General features: G+C 39.7%; 1 protein-coding gene, 1 long non-coding RNA gene and 1 pseudogene across 2 annotated transcripts in view; 1 reads left to right on the top strand and 2 right to left on the bottom strand.

The window, feature by feature from the left end:
* LOC107184077 overlaps positions 1-19785 on the bottom strand; it is a 46846-nt gene extending 27061 nt beyond the window's left edge. Inside the window, exon 1 of the long non-coding RNA XR_001514901.1 lies at positions 19707-19785. This is a non-coding gene — a long non-coding RNA (uncharacterized LOC107184077). The remainder of the gene's footprint in view (positions 1-19706) is intronic.
* Positions 1-25452, top strand: part of LOC102774014 (chromosome unknown open reading frame, human C12orf56) — a 68758-nt gene that overhangs the window by 27943 nt on the left and 15363 nt on the right. Inside the window, exons 3-8 of the mRNA XM_015567751.1 lie at positions 3687-3759; positions 10221-10626; positions 14258-14331; positions 19783-19927; positions 22447-22553; positions 23180-23269. Of these exons, the coding sequence (XP_015423237.1) occupies positions 3687-3759; positions 10221-10626; positions 14258-14331; positions 19783-19927; positions 22447-22553; positions 23180-23269 (895 nt within the window). The remainder of the gene's footprint in view (positions 1-3686; positions 3760-10220; positions 10627-14257; positions 14332-19782; positions 19928-22446; positions 22554-23179; positions 23270-25452) is intronic.
* On the bottom strand, positions 11809-13241 carry LOC102773166 (annotated as a pseudogene).

Here is a 25452-nt window from a genome sequence, read left to right as displayed (position 1 = left end):
CAATCCCCCTGCTCTGTGCATGACGGGGCGGCGCCCCAACTCCCCAATTGGCCCTGCTCTGAGCCCGACCAGGGGCTGCACCTAGGGATTGGGCCTGCCCTCTGCCACCCGGGAGCAGACCTAAGCCAGTAGGTTGTTATCTCCCGAGGGGTCCCAGACTGTGAGAGGGCACAGGCCGGGCTGAGGGACCCCCCTTTCCCCCCGAGTGCACAAATTTTTGTGCACCGGGCCTCTAGTAATTTATAATAAAAATTCTTAGTCTCCTGATCACATTTTTAGGGGGATTCCTAATTAGGCCCAATTGTTCTGGAGCTTCTGAGAAAAAGAGGCTTTTCTCCATCGTATACACATGTGCTTAAATGGGCCGCAGTTAACACTTTGAATTGTACTTTTTATGTTTGGTGTGTGTGTGTGTGTGTGTGTGTGTGTGTGTGTATGTGTGTGTGTGTAATTTTTATTTTAAATCTGAAACTGTGTTTTAGAAGCATCAGTGGTTCCTGAAACATAGATATTTTCTAAAAGCACTGATGTGGGATAAAACTAAAACAACAGAGCACTGATAAGTCTCTCAGGTTTAGTGTGTGATTTTTATATAAGCTTGGCACAGAGATTAGAGTTTGAAAAATATAATCAAACCCTCCTGCAGTTAAGAAAGCAGATGCATCCTTTTTGCAGTGTCGCTTCTAAAACTGTCTCTCAGCCCACCAGCATTACTGAACATGCCATCAGATATACACTGTGCTAACTGGCTGAGGGACTTCATAAATAAGCTACTAAGAAGAGTGTCAATTTGTGTGTGCACACTAGAGATTACCCTGGCTGATAACTCTATTATCTATCACCTGTATTCAGGCTCTCTTGTCACTGTTGCCTTATACCTACCAACTTCTAGTCACTGGCTTCCAGGACACCAGGCATTCTGTGCTCGCTTCGGCAGCACATATACTAAACAGGAGACCAGGCATTCCATCAACTGTAGAGACAGACTTTGGGCTATACTTCATTTTTCAGTGAAGAGCACAAATGAATCTGAGATTCTCTACACCACTGTTACAAATTAAAATTTAAAGCTAGCCTTAGCTGGTCTGCCCGGGTTGCGGGCTCGATCCCCAGTAGGGGGCATGCAGGAGGCAGCCAATCATTGATTCTTTCTCATCATTGATGTTTCCATTTTTCTTTCCCTCTCCTTCCTCTCTGAAATGAATAAAATTATATTTTAAAAAATTTAAAGCTATCATAGAGAGAGGCAGGAACATCGATACCATAGTTGTTTGGTCGCAACCTTTTAATGACCTCATACAAAACAAGAGCAAGTTCAAGTTTGGTTAGCGAACTTGGATGAGATCAGGTTTTAGACAACTTAAAGCTAGGTCACGGTTGTTGTTTAGGTAGTACTGCTTCCTAATAGAGAAGCCTTAGTGGTCTCTGAGGCTTCCCAGCATACCGTCAGTGATGTGCTCTATGTTGCTAGTTCTCCTCTAAGCAGCTTGTTCCCTGGGTAGGTATTGCTATGTAGCTGGGACCCCTATAGCTCTCCTCCTAGACACACTGTAATAGGTGGTCCTGAAGCAAGAGCTAGGCTCCAACCTGTCTGACCTCTGGGCCACCAGTGCTATGTTCTTCTCCTTAATTCCAGCACCAATCAGAGGCATAAGGTCTGTCACATTTAGTACCTGTATTTGTGAAATGCCTACTATTAGAAGTGTCTGACAATTGGGGTCTTAAACAGTTATGTATTGTAAAGGTTCTTAGTTTGCAAGTCGAAAAAAACGGATTCTGCCTATCTTAATGCCAAAGGGAATTCATCAGAAGGATTTTGAAATTGCTTAGGGAATCAAAAGAGGAACAGAAGAGCCAAATAGTGGAAGACTAGAAACCAGGGGCCTTAATAGCCTGTGGGGGAAACCTTCTTTTAGGGTCCAGTCAGCTTAAAAGACTCCTAGCTCTACCTCTCAGGTGCAAAGGTCACGAGTCTAGGCAGCAACAGTGATCAGCCCAGTTTGGATCAGAAGTGCACCCCGAGACCATTCCGCTACGGCTAGGGCAGGGGTGGATCTGGGTTTTGTAGGGACTAAAACTGATACAATTTGCAGATCCCTTTTCAAGAAAAAGAGTTAAAACACCATGCACAATGACTGCAGCACTCCAAAGAAACCTGGGCAGGAGAAATCACAAATATACAGTGCCTGTGGCCACTCCCCACAAGGGGAAGTGAGACCAAAGAGAAACTGAAGTGGGAAGAGCCTGTGGTCTTAAGTGATTGTGATTAAAATGTGTTTCCTTTGCACATTTTGTACAAACATTTGAACACATGGTTAGGGCCCCTAACCATGTCTTAGTTCCTAAGACTTTGGAAGGAACTCATGCAAGTGAGAGGCACTGAAGCTTAATCATCATTAGTTTTTTTTTAATATATTTTTTATTGATTAAGATATTACATATCGTGGGTGTGCAGGAGGCAATCAATCCATGTGTCTCTCTCACATCGATGTTTCTCTCTCCCTCTCGTCTACTCTCTCTAAAAAAAAAATAAACGGGAAAAAAAGGGAGGGAGGAGGAAAGGGAAGCAAGCAAGCCAAGAAAGGAAATGTGTAAAAGAGCCAGGGAAATCCCCGAAAGGAATTCTGTGTGGGAACAAGGGCTTTCCCTCTTTCCTTCCCTTGCTGCATGGATGGCTTGTTCATCCTTGACTCGTGTCTCTTCTTCTACAAGGATGGGGAGGTGGTCAGACAGGGGACATTGAGTTTCTGTGGGAGGTCAGAAGGTGTGGCTAATGCTGACCTCTTGCAGAAGCTTATGAAAATGTAAATTTGGTTCTTGTCAGATACTATGAGATACTATTATCTATAGATATAAAAGCCTAAGTGACCATTCGACCGTCTGATTGGTAGCTATGACGTGCACTGACCACCAGGGGACAGACGTTCAATGCAGGAGCTGCTGAGCTGCAGTGACTTGGCAGCTGTGGTTTTCGGGTGATGTACCCGGAACCCAAGAGGAGGGAGCCCGATTCTGGGGTACGTCACTCATAACCGCTCTCTCGCAACCCAGTACCCCTCAGGAGATGTTGGAGAGTTAGTTTCGGCCTGATTCCTGCAGGCCAGGGCAAGGGACCCCACTGGTGCACGACCCAGGATTCTAGTAGTCAATAATCTATATATATAAAACCCTAATATGCAAATAGACTGGACAGCAGAACAACTGAACAAACAAACAATCACTATGATGTGCGCTGACCACCAGGGGGCATGCGTGGAATATGGTGGGTGTTGGCAGCAGAGCACAGAACATGGCGGGGGTCGGCTGTGGTGCGATGGTGGAGCAGGTGAGTGGGGGCACCAGACCAAGGTGGGGCACTGGTTGCTGTCATCGGGGTGAGCCTCTGGTGGTTACTGAAAATTCTTTGCTCCCATGTGCCATGGTCCTGCCCAGCGCTTGCAGCTGCTGCTGGCGCCACCCCATCGTTCCATGCTGTCAGTGGGTGTGAGCAGCGGCTGCCAGACCCAATCGCTCCTCAGGGCTTCTCTAACTCCCCCTACTCCTGAGGGGCAATCGGGGCTTATAATTTTGTACTTGTAAGTTTGTGTGAGAATTTATGAGCACTCATAGAACCAGTGACTACATCTTCTTCATAAACTAAATCAAATAATGTAATTAATTACCAAATAACTTTTCTTTACTTTTAGTCAAGGAAGAGAATAATGGCCCTGTCTTAAGGAGAGGCAAAGAGCCTAAAAGTCTGGATGAATCCTCTGTCGGGTGAGATTGTTGTTTGGAGTATGTTTTTAACTTGCTAACCAAAACTTATTTTCCATTACAATTTTTTTTTAATGCTTTTCCTCTACTAATGGCTTTGGAGTTCTGTTTATCTCACATATGTAATAATGAAGAAGGTATTTGGAGAGAACTTGCTTTAAATTCAAATCCGGTTAGTTAAATAGTAAAGTATAATTTTTTCTCATTTCAACAGATTATATAAATGCCAAAAAATAAATAATTGATTACAATTAAATTAGAAAACATTTATTGAGTGCTGGTTCTGTGTGGTGAATACAGAGTAAAGGATAGTTCCTGTCTTTGAGAAGCTGATTCTAACCGGGATACATGATATTTGCATAAATAAAGATAATACAATGGATACCTGCTACATGTCATCAATGAGTTTGAGCAAATTTCCAAAGAGATTTAAAGAAGGGAAGGATTATGTTCAGCTCTGGGGAGAATCAAGATGCCAGATGACAGTTGGTGAAGGATATTGAAAATGGCAGTGAAGAGAATAGCAGAAGCTAAGATTGAGGCAGGGAAAAATGGAATATGTATTAGGAAAGGTATGCAGCCTAGTGCAATTTAAAAATACACCATAATTATTAAATATAAAGTTAAAAGGTAAAATTGGGCCCATATTTTGGAGGGTCTTACAAATTCAGGGGAAAATTTTACATGTTGTTTCATAGGACATGAGAAAACTATTGAAAGTTTTGAGCCAGAGAATGTGATAAAAATGACTCTTACAGAAAATAACCTGACAGTTGTGCTGAAAATGGACTGAAGTAGGGAGGGACCAAAGGTTGGTGGGAAGCAATAAGAATCTGAATTGGGCTAGTGGTAGTGGGAATAAAGAAAAAGGGATGGATGGGAGAGACTGGGGAAGTAAAAACTACAACTGTCAGTTGATTTAAGGAACATAAGAGAGATGGAGAGATAAGCCACTGTGGTTTCCAGCTGGGGTGAGTGCAAGGTGAGGCCTTCCAGAGAAATAAGGATGTCAGGAGGGATCAAGCCCTGTACCGGTTTGCACAGGTTAAGCGTGGGGGCCTCCTCTGGCGGAGAAGTTCATCTGGCACGAAATTTCAGTCTGCACAGTGGGAAAGAAGTCCGGGTATAAATGCAGAAAGGAGCTTCCTAAGCTTCATAACTCAAAGTGTGATGCTGTTACACAGTCAGTATCTAGACATTAGGAGGAGGAGGGGAGCATAGCATTCTAACAGCTGTGAGTCAAGAGATATATAGGCATGTGGAAAATTAATGGGGGTTGAGGCCTTGAAAGACAGGATAGGAAAACATTGCAAAATGTTGCAAAGAAAAAGTGAGCTACTCGGGGGTAGTATTCACAAACCTGTGGTATACACACTGTGCAGTAACCTAGGCTGCCGAGAAGGGCCCTGGCCCACTGCATTGTCTCTCACCCTCACCTTCTCTTGCTGTTTTATCAAGATGACCTGCAAGGTCTCTTCTAAATCCAAATTTCGTTATTATAACTTCCTTTCTCACCAAAAATTGATTATTGGTTTAGGAAGATTCTTTTTTTCTACTAGGAATAAATACATCACCAATTCGCTTTACACAATTTTAACTTTACTAGTACAACCAGCTATTCTGGATGAGAAAGTTGGTTATAGTAACTGTAATTTTCTCACAGGTTTTTAGGATTTAAGGAGTTAGCTTTAAAAACAGTCTCTGTGTTCATGTCAGGGCTCTCAAGTCTTTGGAGGTTTTGATTACATTTGAAGCTGAAACATCAGAAAAACTTACTGGCTAAGAAAGGTTGATGAGTAAGTGTTCTGGTTCGCAGTACAAGCCATACAGAGCAGAGTGCACCCCAAGACCTCTTTGTAATGCTGGTATTGTTGAGGGGACCAACAGTCTGTGTAACCAAACTCCTTTCGCTAGGGTTTCTCAGTGGAGTGCTATTGGCATTTTGTGTGGGACTCTTCCTCGTTGTGCAGAACAGTCCCACACAGTGTAGGACTTGGCTTCTCTGGCCCTTGCCCACTAAATGCTAGCAATACTCCCCACCATTGTGGCAACTAACACACAGCACCACACTTTCCAGCAAAACCACCCCTGTTGTTTCTAGCTGACAACACACTTGCAAAGTTTGTTTGTGTTTCCTATCCTGTGCTCTTTCTTCCTTCTCTGTGAATTCCTTTTTCTAGCCTTCCCTAGTACGCATCCTTGTTCTCCCTATACAATTCTGTACTTGGGTTTTTATTGACACCACAATGTGATAACTTAATACTACACATTTAAACTGGTTCCCCCTTCCCTGGGATTTCCATTTCAATTGGCATCAAAGCCAGAAGCTCAAGGGAAGCTCCATTAGTAGAATTTTGTTTTAACAGATTAATATTTTTTATTGATTGATTTTTGAGAGAGAGAGAGAGAGAGAGACATCAATTTGTTGTTGCACTCATTCATGAATTCATTGGTTACTTCTTGTATGTGCCCTGACTGGGGATCGAACCCACAACCTTGGCATATCAGGAGGATGCTCTAACCAACCGAGCTCTCCGGCCAGGGCTTAAAAGCTTTTTGACACACAATAAGCTGTAATATTTAAAGTACACAATTTGATACATTTTTTTTATATACATATACCAGTAAAACCATGACCACAATCAATAACTATTGCTCCTTGCTACACCATGGCCTGGAAACTTTTTCAAGTTAGTATGATGGGGCAGATGTTAGTTCTCACCTTGTTTCCCACTACTCAGAGCTCACCCTCTTGTGTTGTCTGATGTCCAGTGTCTTAAAAGCTGTTTTTTTCTTTCTTCGTGTATTTTCCTAGTTTTTGGTTGTTTCAGGTGGGAGGTATATTTAGTCCCTGTTATGCCATCTTGACCTGAAATAAAAGAAAAACTAGTAGAACTTTAAGCATATACCAATATATATGGAAAAGGATTTGGACCAGTCTCAGATCTTTCCTAGAGCCAGTGATGGTTCCAGAATCTCAATAGAAGAGATTCCATAAAAGAGGGTAGCAAAAGGGGGAATCAGGTGTCTCATGTACTTGGAATGTATGTTTATTTGGAGTGGCTTGGAGCTCTTTTTCCGTTGGTAGGCATGGATGCACTGTTTTTATGTAGTGTACATATGCATTTATTGTGGTGGCTTGTTCGGAGAGGGGGTGGTGGCTACTGGAGATCTTAGGGAGTGAGGGGCATGAATGCCCCCTCCTCTTGGCCTCTCTCTGGAAGCCTGCTGTTCCAATTCAACTCACCAGCTCCAGTTCCAGACTGTGATAATGAAGATAACCCTGAAGCTCAGAAGGACCCCAATTATCGAAGAGTCATGTATGCCTACTAGCCTGCCTTTTACAAAAGACAGAACCAAAACACTTTTAGAAAACTTTCTTAACAAAGTTGAGTATCCAAAACAGGATTAGGGAGTCAATTCAATAGGAGAGCTCATTTCTCCAAGCACTCCTGCTGTTTGAGGTTAGATTGGCTATGCAGCTTGAACTTGCTTGAATAAGCTGGAATCTGGGACACTGTTGCTGCTTCCCAACGTGTTGTTACTTTGAGATTAGTTTTTGCTCTCAGCAGCCTGCTGGTTAGGCCATGTGAGGAGACAACTCACACCCTTTGGAGTGTGGGAATACAGCTGACCTGGAATAATGGCAAAAAATCATAGTGTTTTTCAAGCATGGCCTTGCATCAGAATCTCTCTAGGGCTCATGGAGAGTTCAGAGTCCTGAACTCCAACCTAGGCACGAATACTGAGGGATGGGACTCAGTAATCCGGTTCTGGAAGCTCTCTAGATGCTCCTGTTAGCTACCTACCAAGGTTTGGGAATTCCTGGGCCAGGTAGTCAGTTTACTCCTGGATTATTGAGACTCGTGAGTTCTACACCCATAATATATCTCTAATCCATAAACATTTTTTCTTATATTTTAACATTTTAATCTAATTATCTATTTCAACTTGATAGGTTTTTAGCTCTCCACAAAACTAAACTCTCCATTTTCATATTAACTGAACTACTTTCTTATCCTTTTAAAGAGTTTCTTAAATCAAATAATCAATTTTTTAAATAATTTGCCATTTTTCTTGATAGAATCAATACGGCAGCCTATATGTACAATTTATTCTGAGCTGAACTCGCACCTAACAGGTTTTTTCTGAAGCTGTTCAATTCTGCCTGTTGCTTTTTGGACTGTGACTTTTAACCTGGCATTTTCAGCCTCAAAGAGTTTATCTGTCTTTGATGCAGAGGGAAATCGGAGAGAAATGATGTGTGCATATTTTTCATTTGGAGTTCTCTTTCCCATTTCTCTCACCTTTTTTTCCTTTGTGGCTGTTTTCTCCCTGGAGATACATAATCAGCTCATTAGAAAAACACTTGACTTTTAGCAACTTAGTTTTACAAATAGGAGGTTTCAAAGTGCAAATTCAAGGTTCCAGAACTCTTACTTAGTAATGAACTGCTCTTTAATCAGACTAGTAATGAAGGGCGTTATTGAATTTAAAATGAAGGATACAGTTTAGTTTTATGAGTTGGCTTGTTGGCTTGTTGGACTAGTGAAGCAGTAATGACCATGGCATTTTCATTTATGCTGCCAAAACAATAATCCTTTTTAGAAACCCTTCTTAAATCCCCCAAAACAGTACCTTTTTTTCATACACCTGAGTAAGTAACAGTTGATTTAAGTGAGACTTTCTGTAACTACATGAAATCATGTTGCTGAATTTTCACATGAAACATGTTGTACTTGACATGAACATTGTAACATATTTTCATAACATAATCTAGGCACTGGTTAATTAACTCTCTTCAATTTCTGATAGATCCTCCCTTCCCCCAAATGGTGGGTGGAGTATAACGTAACCTGCAGCCCGGAAATACCTGAGTGACTAACCATGTACCTTATATGGACTATATATTGGACCACCAATCCACACCTGCCAAATACCCTAGCCCTTGTCCTACATGGAAAATGCAGTAAGCCACCAATCAGTGTGCGCCGAGTACACTAAGCCCCCCACCCCTTCCCATTCGCCCCTCAAAAGGCATGCCCGCCCCTGCACGTGCTGCTGTCCTCCCTCCGAGACAGCCCAGCAGGTGCTTCTCCTCTAATAAAGCCTGTAGTCCTGGTTTTTGGCCTCTGTCTGATCTTTCAATTTCCATGGAGAAAATTTTAGAAAATATTATCTGCAAGAATAAAAAGAAAAGCTGTCACTTTAAAGAGGACTGGAGTATGCGTCATCCATTTCAGGGCTAGACACATATTCCTTTAACTGAAAATCTTAGTGTGAGCACCTTATGTACTTAGACAGTTTGATAACACGGTTACATAATAGAATCCTATGAAGAAATAAGACAATGTAAGATAATTATGGCTGTTAAAGGGGATGGAACTTGAGTGACCTGTGTGTGTGTGTGTGTGTGTGTGTGTGTGTGTGTGTGTGTACCTGTGCACATGCAAAGTCAGTGGGGGAGGGAGCAGATGGTTGGAACTCAGCACAGTTTGTAGCACTATACAGATAATGAATGAATTTTATATCTGTTTAAAATTAATTTAGGAACTAATAAAAGCTAAATGACTTTCCACTTATATAGCAGTTACAATTTTATAAGGGAGACAAAGACACTTTAATAGAAAATGACAAACCAGCAATTTAAGACAATATAGGATAATATTAATTGCTAGCACTTACTGTTTCCAGTGTTACAGACACATATAGCATGTATATTTTCTTATTTCATTCTTACAGAAACTCTGTGAGATTGGTACTGTGATGGTTCCTATTTTAAAATTAGGGACTTGAGGCTTAGGTCAGCCAAAGTCACAGCCCCACTGAGTGGCACAGCCAGGATGGGAACTTAGATCTCAGCATGCTCTGCAACTTCTAAGCCTCTACTACTTGCTTCCTTGGGCAGCTGAGTAGAAATGGGTCACGGTGAGCTGGAGAGAACAGGGAAGGTAAAGGATTGATTGTGAAAAAAGTACTGAGGTGTTGGGGATGCTATTGTTAATATCAGAAGAGTATTAGCAAGAGATGAATCAAAACACCATTAAAAATCTCTCTCTATCTCCATATGAATGGTTTTTTTCTTTATCATATCAATTAGAAATGCAGAGTGAAAGAAAAATCAGGTTTCAGAAGTAGAATGAAAAGTCCTTTCAATGGAAATATTGGACTTTGTGAAGGACAGGCACAATTCTTTAGATATAGAAAGTGTTTCTTTAAATGACATTGGGTAGAATTTTATTTCTGAAAGCAGAAAAGTATACTGCAGAGTTGTGCTGTATCTCCCCTGGGTCAGTGTGTAAGCAAGTGAGATTAAGTCACCCCCTTCTCTTAGCAAGCATTCCTTTTATGTGAAAACATTCACGTACAGAGTCTTAAACTACTGTAGTTGGGTCATTGGTGTCTCCTTGTTGCTTACTATTCAATTCTGAATATCATGTTTAATACTAAATTCTCCCTGACAGGTACCACCAAGAGAGCAGCACACTGTCCAAGGACTCAACTCTCTGTCCTTCAGACCTCAAGAAGCTGTCCCTTCAAAGTCAAAGTGCCGGTCGACCCCTACCTACGCCCTCCAGGAGGAGCTGTCAGTCTACAGCAGCCACTGGCCAGGCTGTCAGCGTGCCATCTTGCACCACAAACACAAAAGGACCCGAGGGACTTGCAGATCACAAAGACTCTCTAAGTGAAATCCCTTTCAAATGCAATGGGAACGGAAATGAGCTTTACTTAGGAAATTCCTCCCCTGCCTCCCTTTCACAAAGCAACCCAAACCTAGAGAAAAAAGAGTCAGAACTCCATTTGTACATTATTTCCACAACGTCATCAATATTTCTGCACTTAAAAAGTTCATGGAACAATTATATTATAGTAAGTGTCCTCATAGGTTAACCTTGACTTGAGTATTGTTTCTTACACGCTGCTCTTGCTCCCCATTTTGGAAATTTAACCTTGGAATTTAATCATATTGTGAAAGACAAAATGCCCTGGACAATTAAGGAAGTGAATTTATTCAGCGATTGCAATAGGGGAAATGCTCATTAATGAGAAGCGTCTGTCCTAAAGAAAAGGAGAGAGACCTGGGTTTTATAGAGGCAGGTAAATAAGTGAGTCGTCAGAGAGTCTCAGGAGAATCATGGGTAAGGAGACAGGTTCCATCTCGGGATGTGTGTGAGCAGGGTGGTCTTTCATGCGGTGATTTTTCAACCACTTCTGCTTTCAGAGAGAAAAGAGCTCACAAAAAGGTCAACATTGCCAATACGTTTCTGTGTTTCTTAGCTGTGCTACTGAATGTAGGTTGATGGGAGTCATTGTCATAAGATCGGATAATTTTATGGAAACCACCTAGTCTGTATCCTTTTTAAATGAAGGAATGGAAGTGCAACCATTTTAAGTGACTTGCTCAAGATTAAATAGTAAGTTTAGGGGCAGAGTCAGACTCCCATTTAGGGATATTTTTATTACACCAGGCTCAGTTTAAAAATAAGAAATTTAATAAAAAAGTAACATAATCCTTTTCAGTTATCTTCAGTGATATATAATTTTTATATTAATCTTTTAACATAAGAATATTAAGAAATATGAAAGGCTGTTTTCTCTCCAAAGAAGCTAGGAAGCAGGGGGTTTTATAAATGACTATAAGTTGTGAAAAATTTCAAGAAAACTCTATTTTCTCCCCTTCATAGAACAGTTAGAATGTTAAGTGTTTAAATTAAATGTTAAATATTTAAATTTTCTAAATTTTTAAACAGCTTTCTCCAAATTAAGAATGTAAATGAATCATAAAGGAAAAATCCTTGTCTATTAAAAGAAGGCCTCATCTGTTCTAAAAGACAAACCAAAAATTAATTGGCTTAAAAAAATCTATCTAAATATTTCAAAATAACTGTTTGGACTTCCCTGAATTGACTAATCCTTAGTTTTAATATGACTTTTTAATTCTGCAGCAGAGGCATGGTTGGGACAAGTCAGATAGACCAATTTAGAGTATTCTGATAATAAAAACAGTAACAATAACTAACATGTATTGTTACTATCCAGTAGGAACTCTTTCTTTCTCTCTTTTTTTCTTTCTTTCTCTAAAACAATGGTGTTTAATGGGAACCAGAGATATGGCTATAATTACATAGTCTATCACAAAAAAACCCATGTGTGGTCAGGAGTTGGAAGGTTATATAATAATGAGTGTCACACTGGGTATAGGAGAAAACCTGTTTCAGAACCTCAGGAGATAGGCGAATATGGCATCTCTGCAATCCTGTCTGTGGTCACCCCTGGAGTCCATCTTGCCAGGGCCAACCTGCTTGAAGTAATCTTGGTACCCACTACCCTGGCCACCTCTGAGCCCCCATGATCCTTTTCTCGGCCTAGATAGCTGCCCTAATCATAGCCTCCTCTGCCACCATGGCGACCGTCTCCATAGCAACCTCCACCAGAGAGCATCCTGGTTCCTGTCCTGGGCCTTCTAGTTTAGGGGCCTTACACAGTTGCATTCATTCCTCCAACAGGAGTTCAGACTCTCACATGTAGGATTAGGACACCTCCATCTCCAGCTCGCTGCTATCCTTTACCACCGCCACCTCCACTGGGGAGTCCACCCCCACCACCGCCACTACCTCCATAGTCTCCATGGCCCATGGGTCCTCCTCGCCCTCCATGACCACTGCCACTACCCCGACTGAAATCTACTCGCCAAGTAGCAAATGAAACCTTGACAGGATTCCCAGAGAACTCTTTACCATCAAACCAGTCTATTGCTGCCTTAGCAGAAAGTGGGTCATACCATTGCCTCTCCCTTCAGCTTGCCCGTTTCATTGTCTGTGTACAGATTAGTCATGGCTGTCCTGTTTTTTTATTTATAATCTTGCCCATGCCTTGCACAGAGATGCTGCTGTTGCCTGAATTATCCTGTTCAGAATCACGATGTGATCCTTGGTCCCGAGGCCCACCAAATATTGAAGCCACCACGGTTATTTCCACCCATGCCACCCCTGCCTCCCTGGCCACCTCCATGACTCTGGGTTCATAGCCACCTTGCTGCAGTTGTAACTGCTGCTACTGCTGTGACCTTGTCCCCCATGGTCCTGCTGGCCTTTCCTGTAGCACTGCCACCACCACCACTCTGGTCCTGATTTCGATAACCACCATCACTGCTGCAACCACTCATGGGGGACTGATCTTAGCGACAGTTACCTCTACTACCCCCTCTACCTCCACTGCTACTCTTGTACTGGTTCTGCTGCCCATAGCCCTGAGGAGGATTATAGGAGTTTGGTGTGCACCACAGCTAAGCTGTTGTCCACCATAGCCTGACTGCTGACCATCGTCCCACTCTGGGGCTGCCTGTAATTGCTGCTCTGAGAACTGCTGCTGTAACTTCCCAAGGTGCCGCTAGGAGCTGGCTGCTGACCATAGCCAGGGTAGGACTGCTGCCCATAAGATGACTGGGAACTCTGGCCACTGCCACAGCCAGCAGTTGAGCCACATCCCTGGGGAGCTGACCAAGCACATACTCCGCTTATTTGGAGTAGTAAATCAGCAAAATTTCAGAAATTTCTTCTGAAATAATCTGTCTGTTAAGCCTCAACATAAATAAAACTTGCTGAACACTACCTGACCTTTGGTTTTGAGGACCCAGAATGAATGGAAAATGAAAACCCTAAAGATTTGAGGAAAAAATAACCTCATTAATAGAATAGTTAAATTATTGTTTAACTGTACTATGGAATACTAGGAAATCATTTAAAAGATTGAAGTAAACCTATATACACAGACACAAAAAACTGTCTACCATGTATTAAGTAGAAAAAACAGCCCCAGATCAATATATGTGCTATAATTTAGCTAATATTAAATATACATTATAAAAATATATCACCTAATATTTAAATGTATACATTATAATTACTATGCTTTTATTTATTACTATTATTATTTTTATTGATTTCAGAGAGGAAGTGAGAGGGAGAGAGAGATAGAAACATCAATGATGAGAGACAATCATTGATTGGCTGCCTCCTGCACACCCTACTGGGGGTCGAGCCCACAACCCCGGCATGTGCCCTTGACCAGAATCAAATCCGGGATCCTTTAGTACACAGGCTGACGCTCTAGCCACTGAGCAAAACTAGCTAGGGCTAGTATGCTTTTATATGCCAAAAGGATATAAACCAAACTGATAATAGCAAGGTACTTTGAGTAGCAGGATAGAAGAAGTAGGGAGAGACTAAAAACTTTTGTCTTTTACTTTATACATTTCTGTACTGTTTAATTTTGATAGGTGATTTTATTTTATAATAAACAAACTAAAATTATATTTAAAACTTTAAAATTTTATATAAGGAAAAAATTCCCTGTGGTATTATCAAACACTAGAATAAATTATATAAATAAATCATGTACTGTAGAAGGTATTAAAGATCTATGATACTGACTACAAGTAGGGGGAATTGATTTTCAGTAAACAAAAGTTCTAACTATTTTCACTTTTTTCCTCTTTCAGAAAGCTACTCTTTTACAAGATCCCCTATATGTTAGTGAGCTCAGTCTTGCTAATGGAGGTCAAAAGCCATACAAGTAAGGAGTGGTGATATGATAGAGTCCCATGGAGGAGTGTTCTCTCCTCTATGCCTCTCCTAACTCTATGTTGCTGACATCACAATGAGCCTCTACCTCAACTTTGTCCTGAATTTTAGGCCTGCAAACACTATGACCCACTGGACATCACCTCTTGTAGGTTCCTTAAAGTCAGCATATTCAAAACAGAATTCAGCATCTTCCTTCTGGAACCTAACCTTCCTCTTTTGTTTCTTAACACGGGGTATGATGTTATTACCCTCAGATCACTTAAACCAGAGTCCTGGATGTCACCTTTACCTTCTCTCCTCCCTTCACCATCACCCACATGATTGATTGTGCCAATCACCAGATGATTTATTGTGCTTTGATATATCTGGGTAACATTCACTTTTTTCCACTGTCATACCCTCGGGCCCAGCCTGGGCTCCTAATATTGTCCTAGCTGCCCTCTGCCTTCACTCTTGGCCCCTTCTATACCTTCGCCTGTGCAACAGAGGACTCTTTCAGAAGCACAAATCTGATCATCTGACTCCTCCCTTAAAGCCCTTGAATGACTCCCCATTGCCCTTAGGAGAAGGCTCTAAAATCTTTAACAGCTTACACAGATCTTCCTCATGTCTCCCTTCATTTTTTTCATCCTCAACTATTGTGTCCTCCCCACTCCTGCCTTCAGCACCTCACCAAATAAACTCACAGTTCTCAGAAAGCTCCATTTATTTTTCCTCTGGGCCCTAACATGATGGCCCACTCTCTACTCTTCTTCTCCTTCATGAACAACTTCAGTTCATCAAGTCTTAGCTTACTATCCCTTTCTCTAAGATTAATTTCTCAAAACTAAGTTAAGAGGGGCCCTTCCAGCCCTCTACAGTTTTCTCAATGGTTAGATTCGAACATCAGTCTGCAGTGGTGCATTTGGGAGGCAACCAATCAATTTTTCTCTCTCAAATCAATGTTTCTCCCTCCCTGCTTCCCTCCCTTCAACTCTCTCTAAAAATCAATGGAAAAAATATCTTAGGGTGAGGATTAAAAAAAAAAAAAGAGGGGCCCCTCCATGACATCCTGTGCTGATATTTCATGTAGCACTTACCAGTTGCTATTATGGTTGCCTGTTTGATTATGTGCTGCCCTACTATGCAGTGTGCTCTTTAAGGGCAGGGACCTGATCACTGGCACATAGAGGCTGCATTTAAGCCTTCAGAGAATGAATGAATGAATGAATGATATAAGATAGAGGCAGGGACCAGATCATAAAGGGCTTTATATTTAAGGCTAAGAAGTCGATTTTGGTATTAAGTTAAGTCAAGGGCAAGTTATGAAAGGTTTACAATAATGATGTTTACTAGCAGGTCATGTAAATGAGTTAAAAGTAAGTTGATTTTAAAAGGTACGTATTCATTTCCCACTGAAGGAACCAAAGTTCCTTACAGGAATAACTAATTCTAGGTCTGGAGGAGGAAATACACAACATGAGTCTGAAACAGCTTATGCCGGAATGCAAAGGGTAACAGGACCCCAAAGAACACACGAGCCCACATGAAGGTACTCTTAATAGCCAAAATGGTACAATTTCAGTATCAGAAGAAACAATGAATGAGGTGGTTGAAACACAATAAATATATACAAATTTTAGCACCTCCACACAGAAATAAAAAAGCACTGAACTCCATTAGGAGCACATACAACAAGTATCTTATTTACATCTTAGGTGTTTTTTTTTAATGATATTTATTTTTATTTTTAAATATATTTCTTTATTGATTTCAGAGAGAAAGGGAGAAGGAAAGAGAGATAGAAACATCAATGATGAGAGAGGATCATTGATCAGCTGCCTCCTGCACACCCCCCACTGGGGATCGAGCCCACAACCCAGGCATGTGCCCTTGGCCGGAATCGAACCTGGGACCCTTCAGTCCGTAGGCTGATGCTCTATCCACTGAGCCAAGCTGGCTAGGGCTACATCTTAGGTCTAACAAACAGAACGTAAAAAATATTTTTAAGGCAATAGAGGACATTTTAATACAAGACTGGGTATTTGACAGTACCAAAGAATTACTGATAATTTTGTTGGGTGTGATAATCATGATATTATAAGAAAATGCTTGTTTTATTTTTATACATAGGAGTTAAATAACAACGTTTGTGATTTCTTTTGTAAAAAGATGGTAATAGAGATAGCTTAGAGAATATCTACATGTTTTCATATGCTAGCCTAAAAGAGTATTAGTTTTAATTTTGGTGTTCATTTAAAGTGATTTTAAGCTAATTACATATTAAAATAGGCTCTAGCTTTGTATATGTGTGGCTTATATCCCTGAAGGCAAGAGGGAGAGTTCTGCCACCATCTTGACTCAAGAAAAGTATATTTCTTACAAAGTTAATTCTTGATGGCAACATATTTAAAATGCAGTGATTTAAAATGCACTCTCAAAGATATAGTATATGCACAAGACACACAAGAAATGGTCTTTGCCTGCAAGCCACCTTCAGTTTAAAGAAAATAAATATTCTTTAGGTTTTTAAATTAGAACTCTGTCACAAATGTGAGTTCTGTAACCTGACCATTGTAAACATGTACACAGTGTTTCTGGGATAGTGTATGAAAAGCCTTTTCCAGCTATCAAACATTATACAAATATAAGTGATTTCATTTATTTATTTATATACTTACTTACTTACTTACTTACATTAATCCTCACCCAAGGATATTTTTCCCATTGATTTTTAGAAAGGGTGGAAGGGAGGGGGAGAGAGCGAGAGAAACATCGATGTGAGAGAGACACATTGACTGGTTGCCTCCAGCACGTGCCCCAGCCAGGGCTGGGAATCTAGCCTGCAACCGAGGTGCCTGCCCTTGACCAGAATTGAACCCTCAACCCTTCAGGCTGCAGGTCTAACCACTGAGCAACTCATTAGGGCTATAAGGTTTTATTTTTATTAAATGTCTGGAAAAATGAAAAATATAGATAAAATAGAGTTTGTCATTAGATCAAGAATTCTTTTTGCCACATTATTTGGATGAAAATTTATGTTTTCTAGCTTATGAAAATATAGAATATTTGTTAACATGAATATAATTTCCCTTTAGTCCTCAACTGAATAATGGTGTCTTCTGGTACTGACTTTTTCTTATTTAAATTAGTCAAAGGAGGTTCGTCATCCATATAAAAGCAAAAGTTCTCTGAATGTTCAAAGAAACTGTGACTATATGTAACTTCTCTGTAGAAATATAGATTACTGAATCTAATTTGAAATTATAAAGTATATGATACCTTAATTTATATATACATTGATTTTTAGTATAGAGATTATTGTGCTTTTTCTTATGAAATCTGTTCTGGTCTTTTGGAAAACAAGTAAGTAAGTAAGTAAGTATAACAATCTATTATCATAGGTGCCAAAGGATAAAAATGGTTTTTTCCAAGGATCTTCACAACTTGCTGACTCTTATTGGGAAAGACTAAAAAACCAACTTCAAAATAATTCTGCTGATACTGTATTTTTTTCTGAGATTTTGCTTTTCTAAGCTTATTTGTTTGGGAAAACTACATTTCTGCTGTTTTTGGAGTATCTCAGAGGATAGAGGGATTTTACAGTTATTCTTTAAATGCAATGTGGCAATATCTAGAAGTGGATATATAGGAAAGTAAAATCTCAAAGCTCATTCCTACTTTATTTAGATACTATTTATTAAACACTGTATGCTAAGCACAATTGGTAAAGTATCAAAACAGCACAATGGGATAGGTTCTATCATTACCCTCATTTTATAGATGAGGAAATTGAGGCACAGACAGACCAGGTAACTTGTCTATGGTTATTACCTAGCTGAGTAGGGGCAGATGTAGGATTCCAATTAACCTGTCTGAGCTGCCCCCGATGCTTATAATCATATTCTTCCGCCTCTATCATGGTTATCACTGAATTTTTAATGATTATTTATCTTCCTATGTCTCCACTAGAAAATAAACTGTTTTTTCAGGAAGTCTGAAAAAAACTTTTTTTTTGTTTTGTTAATCCTCACCCAAGAATATTTTTCTATTGATTTTTTTAAGGAGTGGAAGAGAGAGGGAGAGACAGAGAGAAACATCGATGGGAGAGAAACACATCGATTGGTTGCCTCCTGCATGAGCCCTGACCACTTAATGCACATTGAAGCCCCAACAACTGGTCCGGGGAGGAGCCTGCAACCAAGGTACGTGCCCTTGACCGGAATTGAACCTGGGATCCTTTGGTCTGCAGGATGACACTCTATCCACTGAGCCAAACCAGGTAGGGCTGGAAGTCTGAATTTTTCTTTCTTTTTAAAAAAATCTATTTTTATTGATTTCAGAGAGGAAGAGAGGGGAAGAGAGAGATAGGAACATCAATGATGAGAGAGAACCATTGATCAGTTGCCTCCTACTGGGGATCAAGCCCCCAATCCAGGCATGTGCCCTTGACTGGAATCAAATCCCAAACACTTCAGTTCGTAGACCAACGCTCTATCCACTGAGCCAAACCGGCTAGGGCTGAAATTTTCTCTTAATAAGAGAGGTGTGTGATTGGATAGGGGAGAACATCTTAGATTAAAAAAAAATAGAGTGAGAGGTAGTGGGCAAGAATCAAGATTCCATGTAAATAGCTGATATCAAGGTTTGTGGCATAAGTGGTAAAAATATTTTTAATTCAAGTCAGAAATTCTAAGAAGTTTCTACCAACTTACATAGAACAAGAAACCTCTATCCTATCATTACTTTGCACTCTGCCTTTCTGAATCACTAGTTGTGTGAGCTTGCACAGGTTACTTAGCCTTTCTGAGATGCTATAAATGCAACAGTAATTCCCAGCTTAGCCTCTTACTGGGACTGAATGAACTAGTGCATGAAAAGTACTCCATGTGGGAAAATGTGAAGGACTGAGAGGGTATTATGCTAAATGAAATAAGTCAGGCAGAGAAAGACAAATATTCTATGATATCACTTACATATAAAATCGAAAGAACAAAATAAACAGAACAGAAGTAGACTCATAGGTACAGAGAACAAACTGATGGTGCCAGATGGGAGGGTGGTCAGGGGCTGTGTGAAAAAGGTGAAGGGATTAAGAAGTTCAACTTGGTAGTTACAAAAAATAGCCACAGGGATATAATGTACAGCATAGGGAAAATAATAGTCAATAATATTGCAACAACTATGTGTTGTGCCAGGTGGGTACTAGACTTATCAGAGGGATCACTTCGTAAGTTATATAAATGTCCAACCACTGTGCTGTATACTTGAAAGTAATATAAAACAATATTGAATGTCATCTGTAATTGAAAAATTAAAATAAAATATCCCAAACAGGAAAAAATAACTATATTGAAATTCCATTAGTAACAAAGTTTTACATACCTGTCAATTAATTGGTATTCCTCAACTGCTGTCTCCTATCATTTTTTACATGTGAAGTTTTCTTGTGTTTCTGTAGATCTGAGGAGAAAATCAAGCACTTCAGTCAACTTAAATCTGAACTTTTTCTTAAAGACAATACTTTGAGGAAGATAGTTTGTTTAATTACGGAACTTAAAGTAGCAGCCCAGAAAAACTACATTCTGAAAAGGCTTTTCTGGAAAGTAGGTGTTTTAATTTTAACCTTTAAAATGTGTTTCAACTGTATCAAACACAGTATATTCAAGGATCAAGTAAAATGCTGTATAAAAAATGCCACCTTGTGTTTTGATGCTGTATTTTACAATCTTAACTAAATTTAATGTAATTGTGCCTTAACACTGGAAATGTGATGTAATTAATGTATGTGTGTGTTGGGGTGGGGTAGATGGGAAGAGAGTGGTAGCAAAAAGATAGTAGCTTGCATAGGTTGGGTTTACAGAATTAAAGAAAAGAGTAACTAAGAGGGGAAGCTTCTGGCTTATGAGATATATGAGTAGAGACAGTGAGATGAGAAAGTAAATTTGAAGAAGTTTTACATGAAGGGTTCCCTACAATAAAAATACACTTAAAAATCACTTTTGAGTGTTTTGAGTCAAAACAACCTAGCTCTCATTCAGCAAGTTTACAGATTTTCCCTGTAAGACTTCCTTAGTTTCATTTTCACCTGAAACTTCAGGTGAAAGGTACTGAGAAGGTATTGAGAAGCCCTGATTAGTGCTGGTGCTGGTGTGAATGAGGCTCATTCTCGCCAGTGGCCTCATACATAGTTGCCACCATTTCATTGAGCAGTTGTGATGTGCACAACCTCCCCAACCATACAGGACAGTCCTGGCCATTCCTTAGATCAGCGGTTCTCAACCTGTGGGTCACCAACCTGTGGGTCGTGACCCCTTTGGGGGTCGAACGACCCTTTCACAGGGGTCGCCTAAGACCATCGGAAAACACATATATAATTACATATTGTTTTTGTGATTAATCACTATGCTTTAATTATGTTCAATTTCTAACAATAAAATACATCTTGCATATCAGATATTTACATTACAATTCATAACAGTAGCAACATTACAGTTATGAAGTAGCAATGAAAATAATTTTATGGTTGAGGGTCACCACAACATGAGGAACTGTATTAAAGGACCGCGGCATTAGGAAGGTTGAGAACCACTGCCTTAGATCCTAAATGCTTCACATGTAGGATGATCGCTAATTCTGGTTTGCCCACTGTAGGGCGCCCAACTGTCCCAGTTGACCATCCCACTCAGGATTTAAAACATTTTTATCATCCCAATAGGTTACCTTTTGCCCTTTGGCAGTCATTTCTTCCCAACCCTGGCCTCAGGCAACTATTGTGTTTTCTGTCACTATAGGTTAGTTTTGCCTGTCCTAGGATGCCACTTGTATGGAATTGTACACTAGGTACTATTTTGTGTCTGGCTTCTTTGGCATAGTATTTTTTAGATTCTTTCATGTTGTTCCAGGTAGGTGGGAAATATTTTATGAGTGAAAATTTCTGAACCAGTAAGCAAGTGGGAGATAATAACAATGGATATTTATTAAGCACTTATGATGTGCTAGCTACTATTCAGGCTTTATAAATACTATCTTATTTAATCCTAACATCAACTCAATGAGGTTAGGATTGAGTTGCAACCCATTAAGCCTATGGTAGAGATGAAGAAACTGAATCACAGAGTATATCCGAAAGTTGCCAAATGTCATCCAACTCATCAGTGGCAGAGCTGGGATTTGAACTCAAGAACCTGGCCCCAGAGTCAGTGTGTAAAACTATGCTAATCTATCAGGGCTCTGGGTAAGCCCAAGCATTTCTGATAGGCCTGGTGACCAGCTTGCTCCTCCCTCTTTATTCCCTCTCTTCACCTGTCATCCTCAGCCTCTTCTCATGCCATATCACCTAAACAAGGGCATACATATCCCTGTCTAAGCAAAGAATCTAAGTTGTCACTAGTTAGAAAAAAAAGTTCTGGGGAAAAATTGAACAATAGAGGAAGAGAAAAGAGAAACAATTACGTCATATTTCTCATTAGTACCAACTTGCCTGATTTCATGGGCCAGTGCTTATTTTCATGCTTGATTTATCTCATGAGACTGGATAGGAACACAGAAAAATTGGTTCCCCCACCATACTTCAGTGTTTATTTTGGCAGGAATGACAATGTACATTTCCACTGCATTAACAGAAGTATTAATATCATTCTGCTCCATCTTCATAAGCTATAGGAGTGCTCTACATTTGTTTTTGTAACAGTGAACATTTTTAAATGAGAGCTTATCTAGCTTTGATTTCATTACATATTCACAAAGGCCAAATTACTTTGGAAAGGCAGGAATTATAGTAGCCTCCAGTTAATATAGTATTCCAAGGTAACTGAATGACTTGCCTGAGATTATCACTTACTTCTGGATACTCTTCAATATTAATGGTCAAACCAAGTCTAGAAGGCATCTCCCAGCATCATTCTCTAGACTTTAGCTCTTGCTCTGCTCACCAGGACAATCGTCTCCTGATTGTAAGTAAAAGTATGTTTTCAATGCAAGTTATGCTAGTATTAATGAGAGATATTTTAAATCACTTCCTGGCCAAAGAAGAAATCATTTCTTCTTTTTATTATTATGTAAGCACCGAGAGTTTTACCAATAGATACCTTAACTTCATCATCTTTCCTGCTTGCTTTCACAGACCAGTGACCTTTTCTATTTCTTAGTGAACAAACTTCAAGAGTACTTACCAGAGTCTAGGGATAAGAACGCACTTCAAAATAAAAGCCAAAGAGCTGATGAGCTGGTGTAAGTACTAACTGGATGATCACACATATTACCTTTCCCTAGGATGTTAAAGATAAATGGAAGGCATTAGACAAAATATATACTGTTTTAATGATTAACGGTGCTGCAAGTTTTGCTTCACATAGAATTTATAAAATAGCATTCATTTTGTGCTAATTTGTAAAGAAATATTACACAAGAAACTAGAAATATTGGCTGTCCTAAAGGGGAAAAATTGGGTATTCTGGAGGAAAGACACTTTTTATTGTATGTATTTTTTTTAACCTTTGAAATTTTGAGCCTAATATTACCTACTTGAAAAAGTTAAATTATTTTTTTAAAAAGTAGTGCATAATTATTATAAAAACTTTAGAAAATACACAGAAATATGAAAACGACTTTTAATCCTGACATCCAGCTATTCATGCATTCAGCAAATATTTTTGGGTGCTTACTATGTAGCAGTCATAGAGTAGGCACTCAATTAGTGTTGGCAATTTGATATACAGAATTTCCTTCCTGTACTGTACTTTTTTCCACATAGGTACCTGAGTGTAATTCTATGAAGGATTACTGACTTTGTGGAATTTTGAATTTGTATTGAAATCATGCCATTTCCATGTTTTTTCTCTCTCTCTGTTTTCTAGGGCATGCATTGGAATTATACAGACTCTGGGACTGATGTTCAGAGAAACAGAAACTGAGCCATCACGTCTGAACACATTGGCAGCTAAGAAGTAAGGTTTGAAAATATTAGGACCTTGTAGTTGCAACCCATTAACTACTCTGTTGAATATCTTCCAAAACTCATAGCTCTCTAACTTCTCTTTTCATCCCCTTGTAAGTATATTAAACTCTTTTGTCCCTCCACTTTGTTCTTGAACAGGTTGGGACTGATGTTCAGAGAAACAGAAACTGAGCCATCACGTCTGAACACATTGGCAGCTAAGAAGTAAGGTTTGAAAATATTAGGACCTTGTAGTTGCAACCCATTAACTACTCTGTTGAATATCTTCCAAAACTCATAGCTCTCTAACTTCTCTTTTCATCCCCTTGTAAGTATATTAAACTCTTTTGTCCCTCCACTTTGTTCTATGAACAGATTAACGGGCACATGCTGAGTTCTCTCTGTCTCTCTGTATTATTAAGGGCACAAAAATTTTCTTAGCATAATTTTATCTTTTGTCATTGTCTGATGAGCTTGAAAAAGACCAATGACCCATAGTACATTAAAAGCCAGGGGGTTCTCTACTAGAATTTTCCCGAGTACCCTTATATCCACACAGCAGAAAAATTACATTGCAAAGGCAGAAGTTATGGTAGCTTCATTTAATATATAATTATGTGACCTTGGAGTGAATGATGTTGGAGGGTTTATTACCATATAGCATAAGCTGCTATAATAAAGATACTCTAAAATATGTGGCCCAAAGAAAGAAATTTACACCTTTCTCACATAACAGTCCAGACAAGATAGTCAACTTTTCCTCGACACAGGATCAGCCAGAGATCTTGGTTCCCTTCCCTTTTGTTACTCTGCCATCTTTTATCAGGCTATCTTTGTCTTTATGGTTAAAGCTGGCTTTTCTTCTTGATTTCATTATACCCTATGGGAAGCAGTGAGAGGAGTAGAGGGCAAGCAAATTTCTTTTTAAAGCAAGGCATATAAGACTTCTGCTCATGTTCTACTGGTGAGAACTTCAGGCATGTGGTCATAATTAGTTTCAAGAGAGGCTGGAAAATGTGTCTATAGTTGTGTGGTTATGTGCCTAAGTAAACCCTGGATGGTACTGGGGACATATGTAATTAAAAGGAAGAATGAAAGACTATATAATAGTGGGACAATATTTTTTGCCAATAAGGTATGTGTTTACATGTTTTGCATATTATCTGCTTGAACTTTTTATAGGAAGCATTTTTGGCTTTTCAGGCCATATAATCTCTGTTGCAATTACTCAACTCTGTCAGTGCAGTACAAAAGCAGCCATAGACAACACATAAATGAATGGCCATACGTTCCAATAACACTTTATTTACAAAAACAGCATCTGGACCATTGGCCTACAGGCTAGTTTGTTGACCCCTGCTTTTCTAGGAAAATATACTCTTGTTCTTTTTTCTGCATACTTCTTTATGCAGCTGGTAGTACCACCATTTCCCCTATCTCCAAGATGGAAATTCAAGATCATTTCTAATATTCCTGTTTTCTCCCACACTGAAATTATTGCTAACTCATGTTACTCTTTTTGTGCACCTTTTAGTCCCTATCTTTCTCTATTCAAGTTGGAAAAACGAATCACTCTTACTAATTTATACTATAAAGTGTTGTATTTTAATTGTTCAGTCTTAACTTGGTTTGAGCACATTAGCCCTGCTATATCAAGTTTCTTTCCTTATATGTGTAATGCTTTTCATGTCCTTCAATACATATTGCTATAATAGAGTGTGGTTGTAATACTAACTTTTCAGCCAATATTGATCTGCATAGGGTTAAGTCATGTTACCCATAGCATTGCTAGCAGAGTAAATATCCTGTCTAATAATAGACTAATAATAGACAAACATGATAATTAACTGTACCTCCGACACACTTCCCATTGGCTAATCAGGGCAATATGCAAATTAACTGCCAACCAAGATGGCGGCTGGCAGCCAGGCAGCTGAAGCGAACAGGAGGCTTGCTTGCTCCAGTGATGGAGGAAGCCAAGGTTCCCCGCCTGCCGCTGCCAGCCTCTGAGCTGCACTCTAAGAAACAATGTTGCAATTATAGAAGCTAAACAAACCCCAGAAACCTGCTTTCAGCCAGCCGGGACTCAGAGCTGGAGCTGCAACAGTGTTTCAATTATAGAAGCCATACAAACCCAGATACCTGCTTTTAGCAGCCGAGGTGTCAGAGCTGGAGCTGAGCCTCAGCGCTAAA

This window comes from Myotis davidii, unplaced genomic scaffold (genome assembly GCF_000327345.1).
Source record: "Myotis davidii unplaced genomic scaffold, ASM32734v1 scaffold523, whole genome shotgun sequence".
NCBI classification, from domain to species: Eukaryota; Metazoa; Chordata; class Mammalia; order Chiroptera; family Vespertilionidae; genus Myotis; species Myotis davidii.
This window is presented reverse-complemented; position numbering and strand designations above follow the sequence as displayed.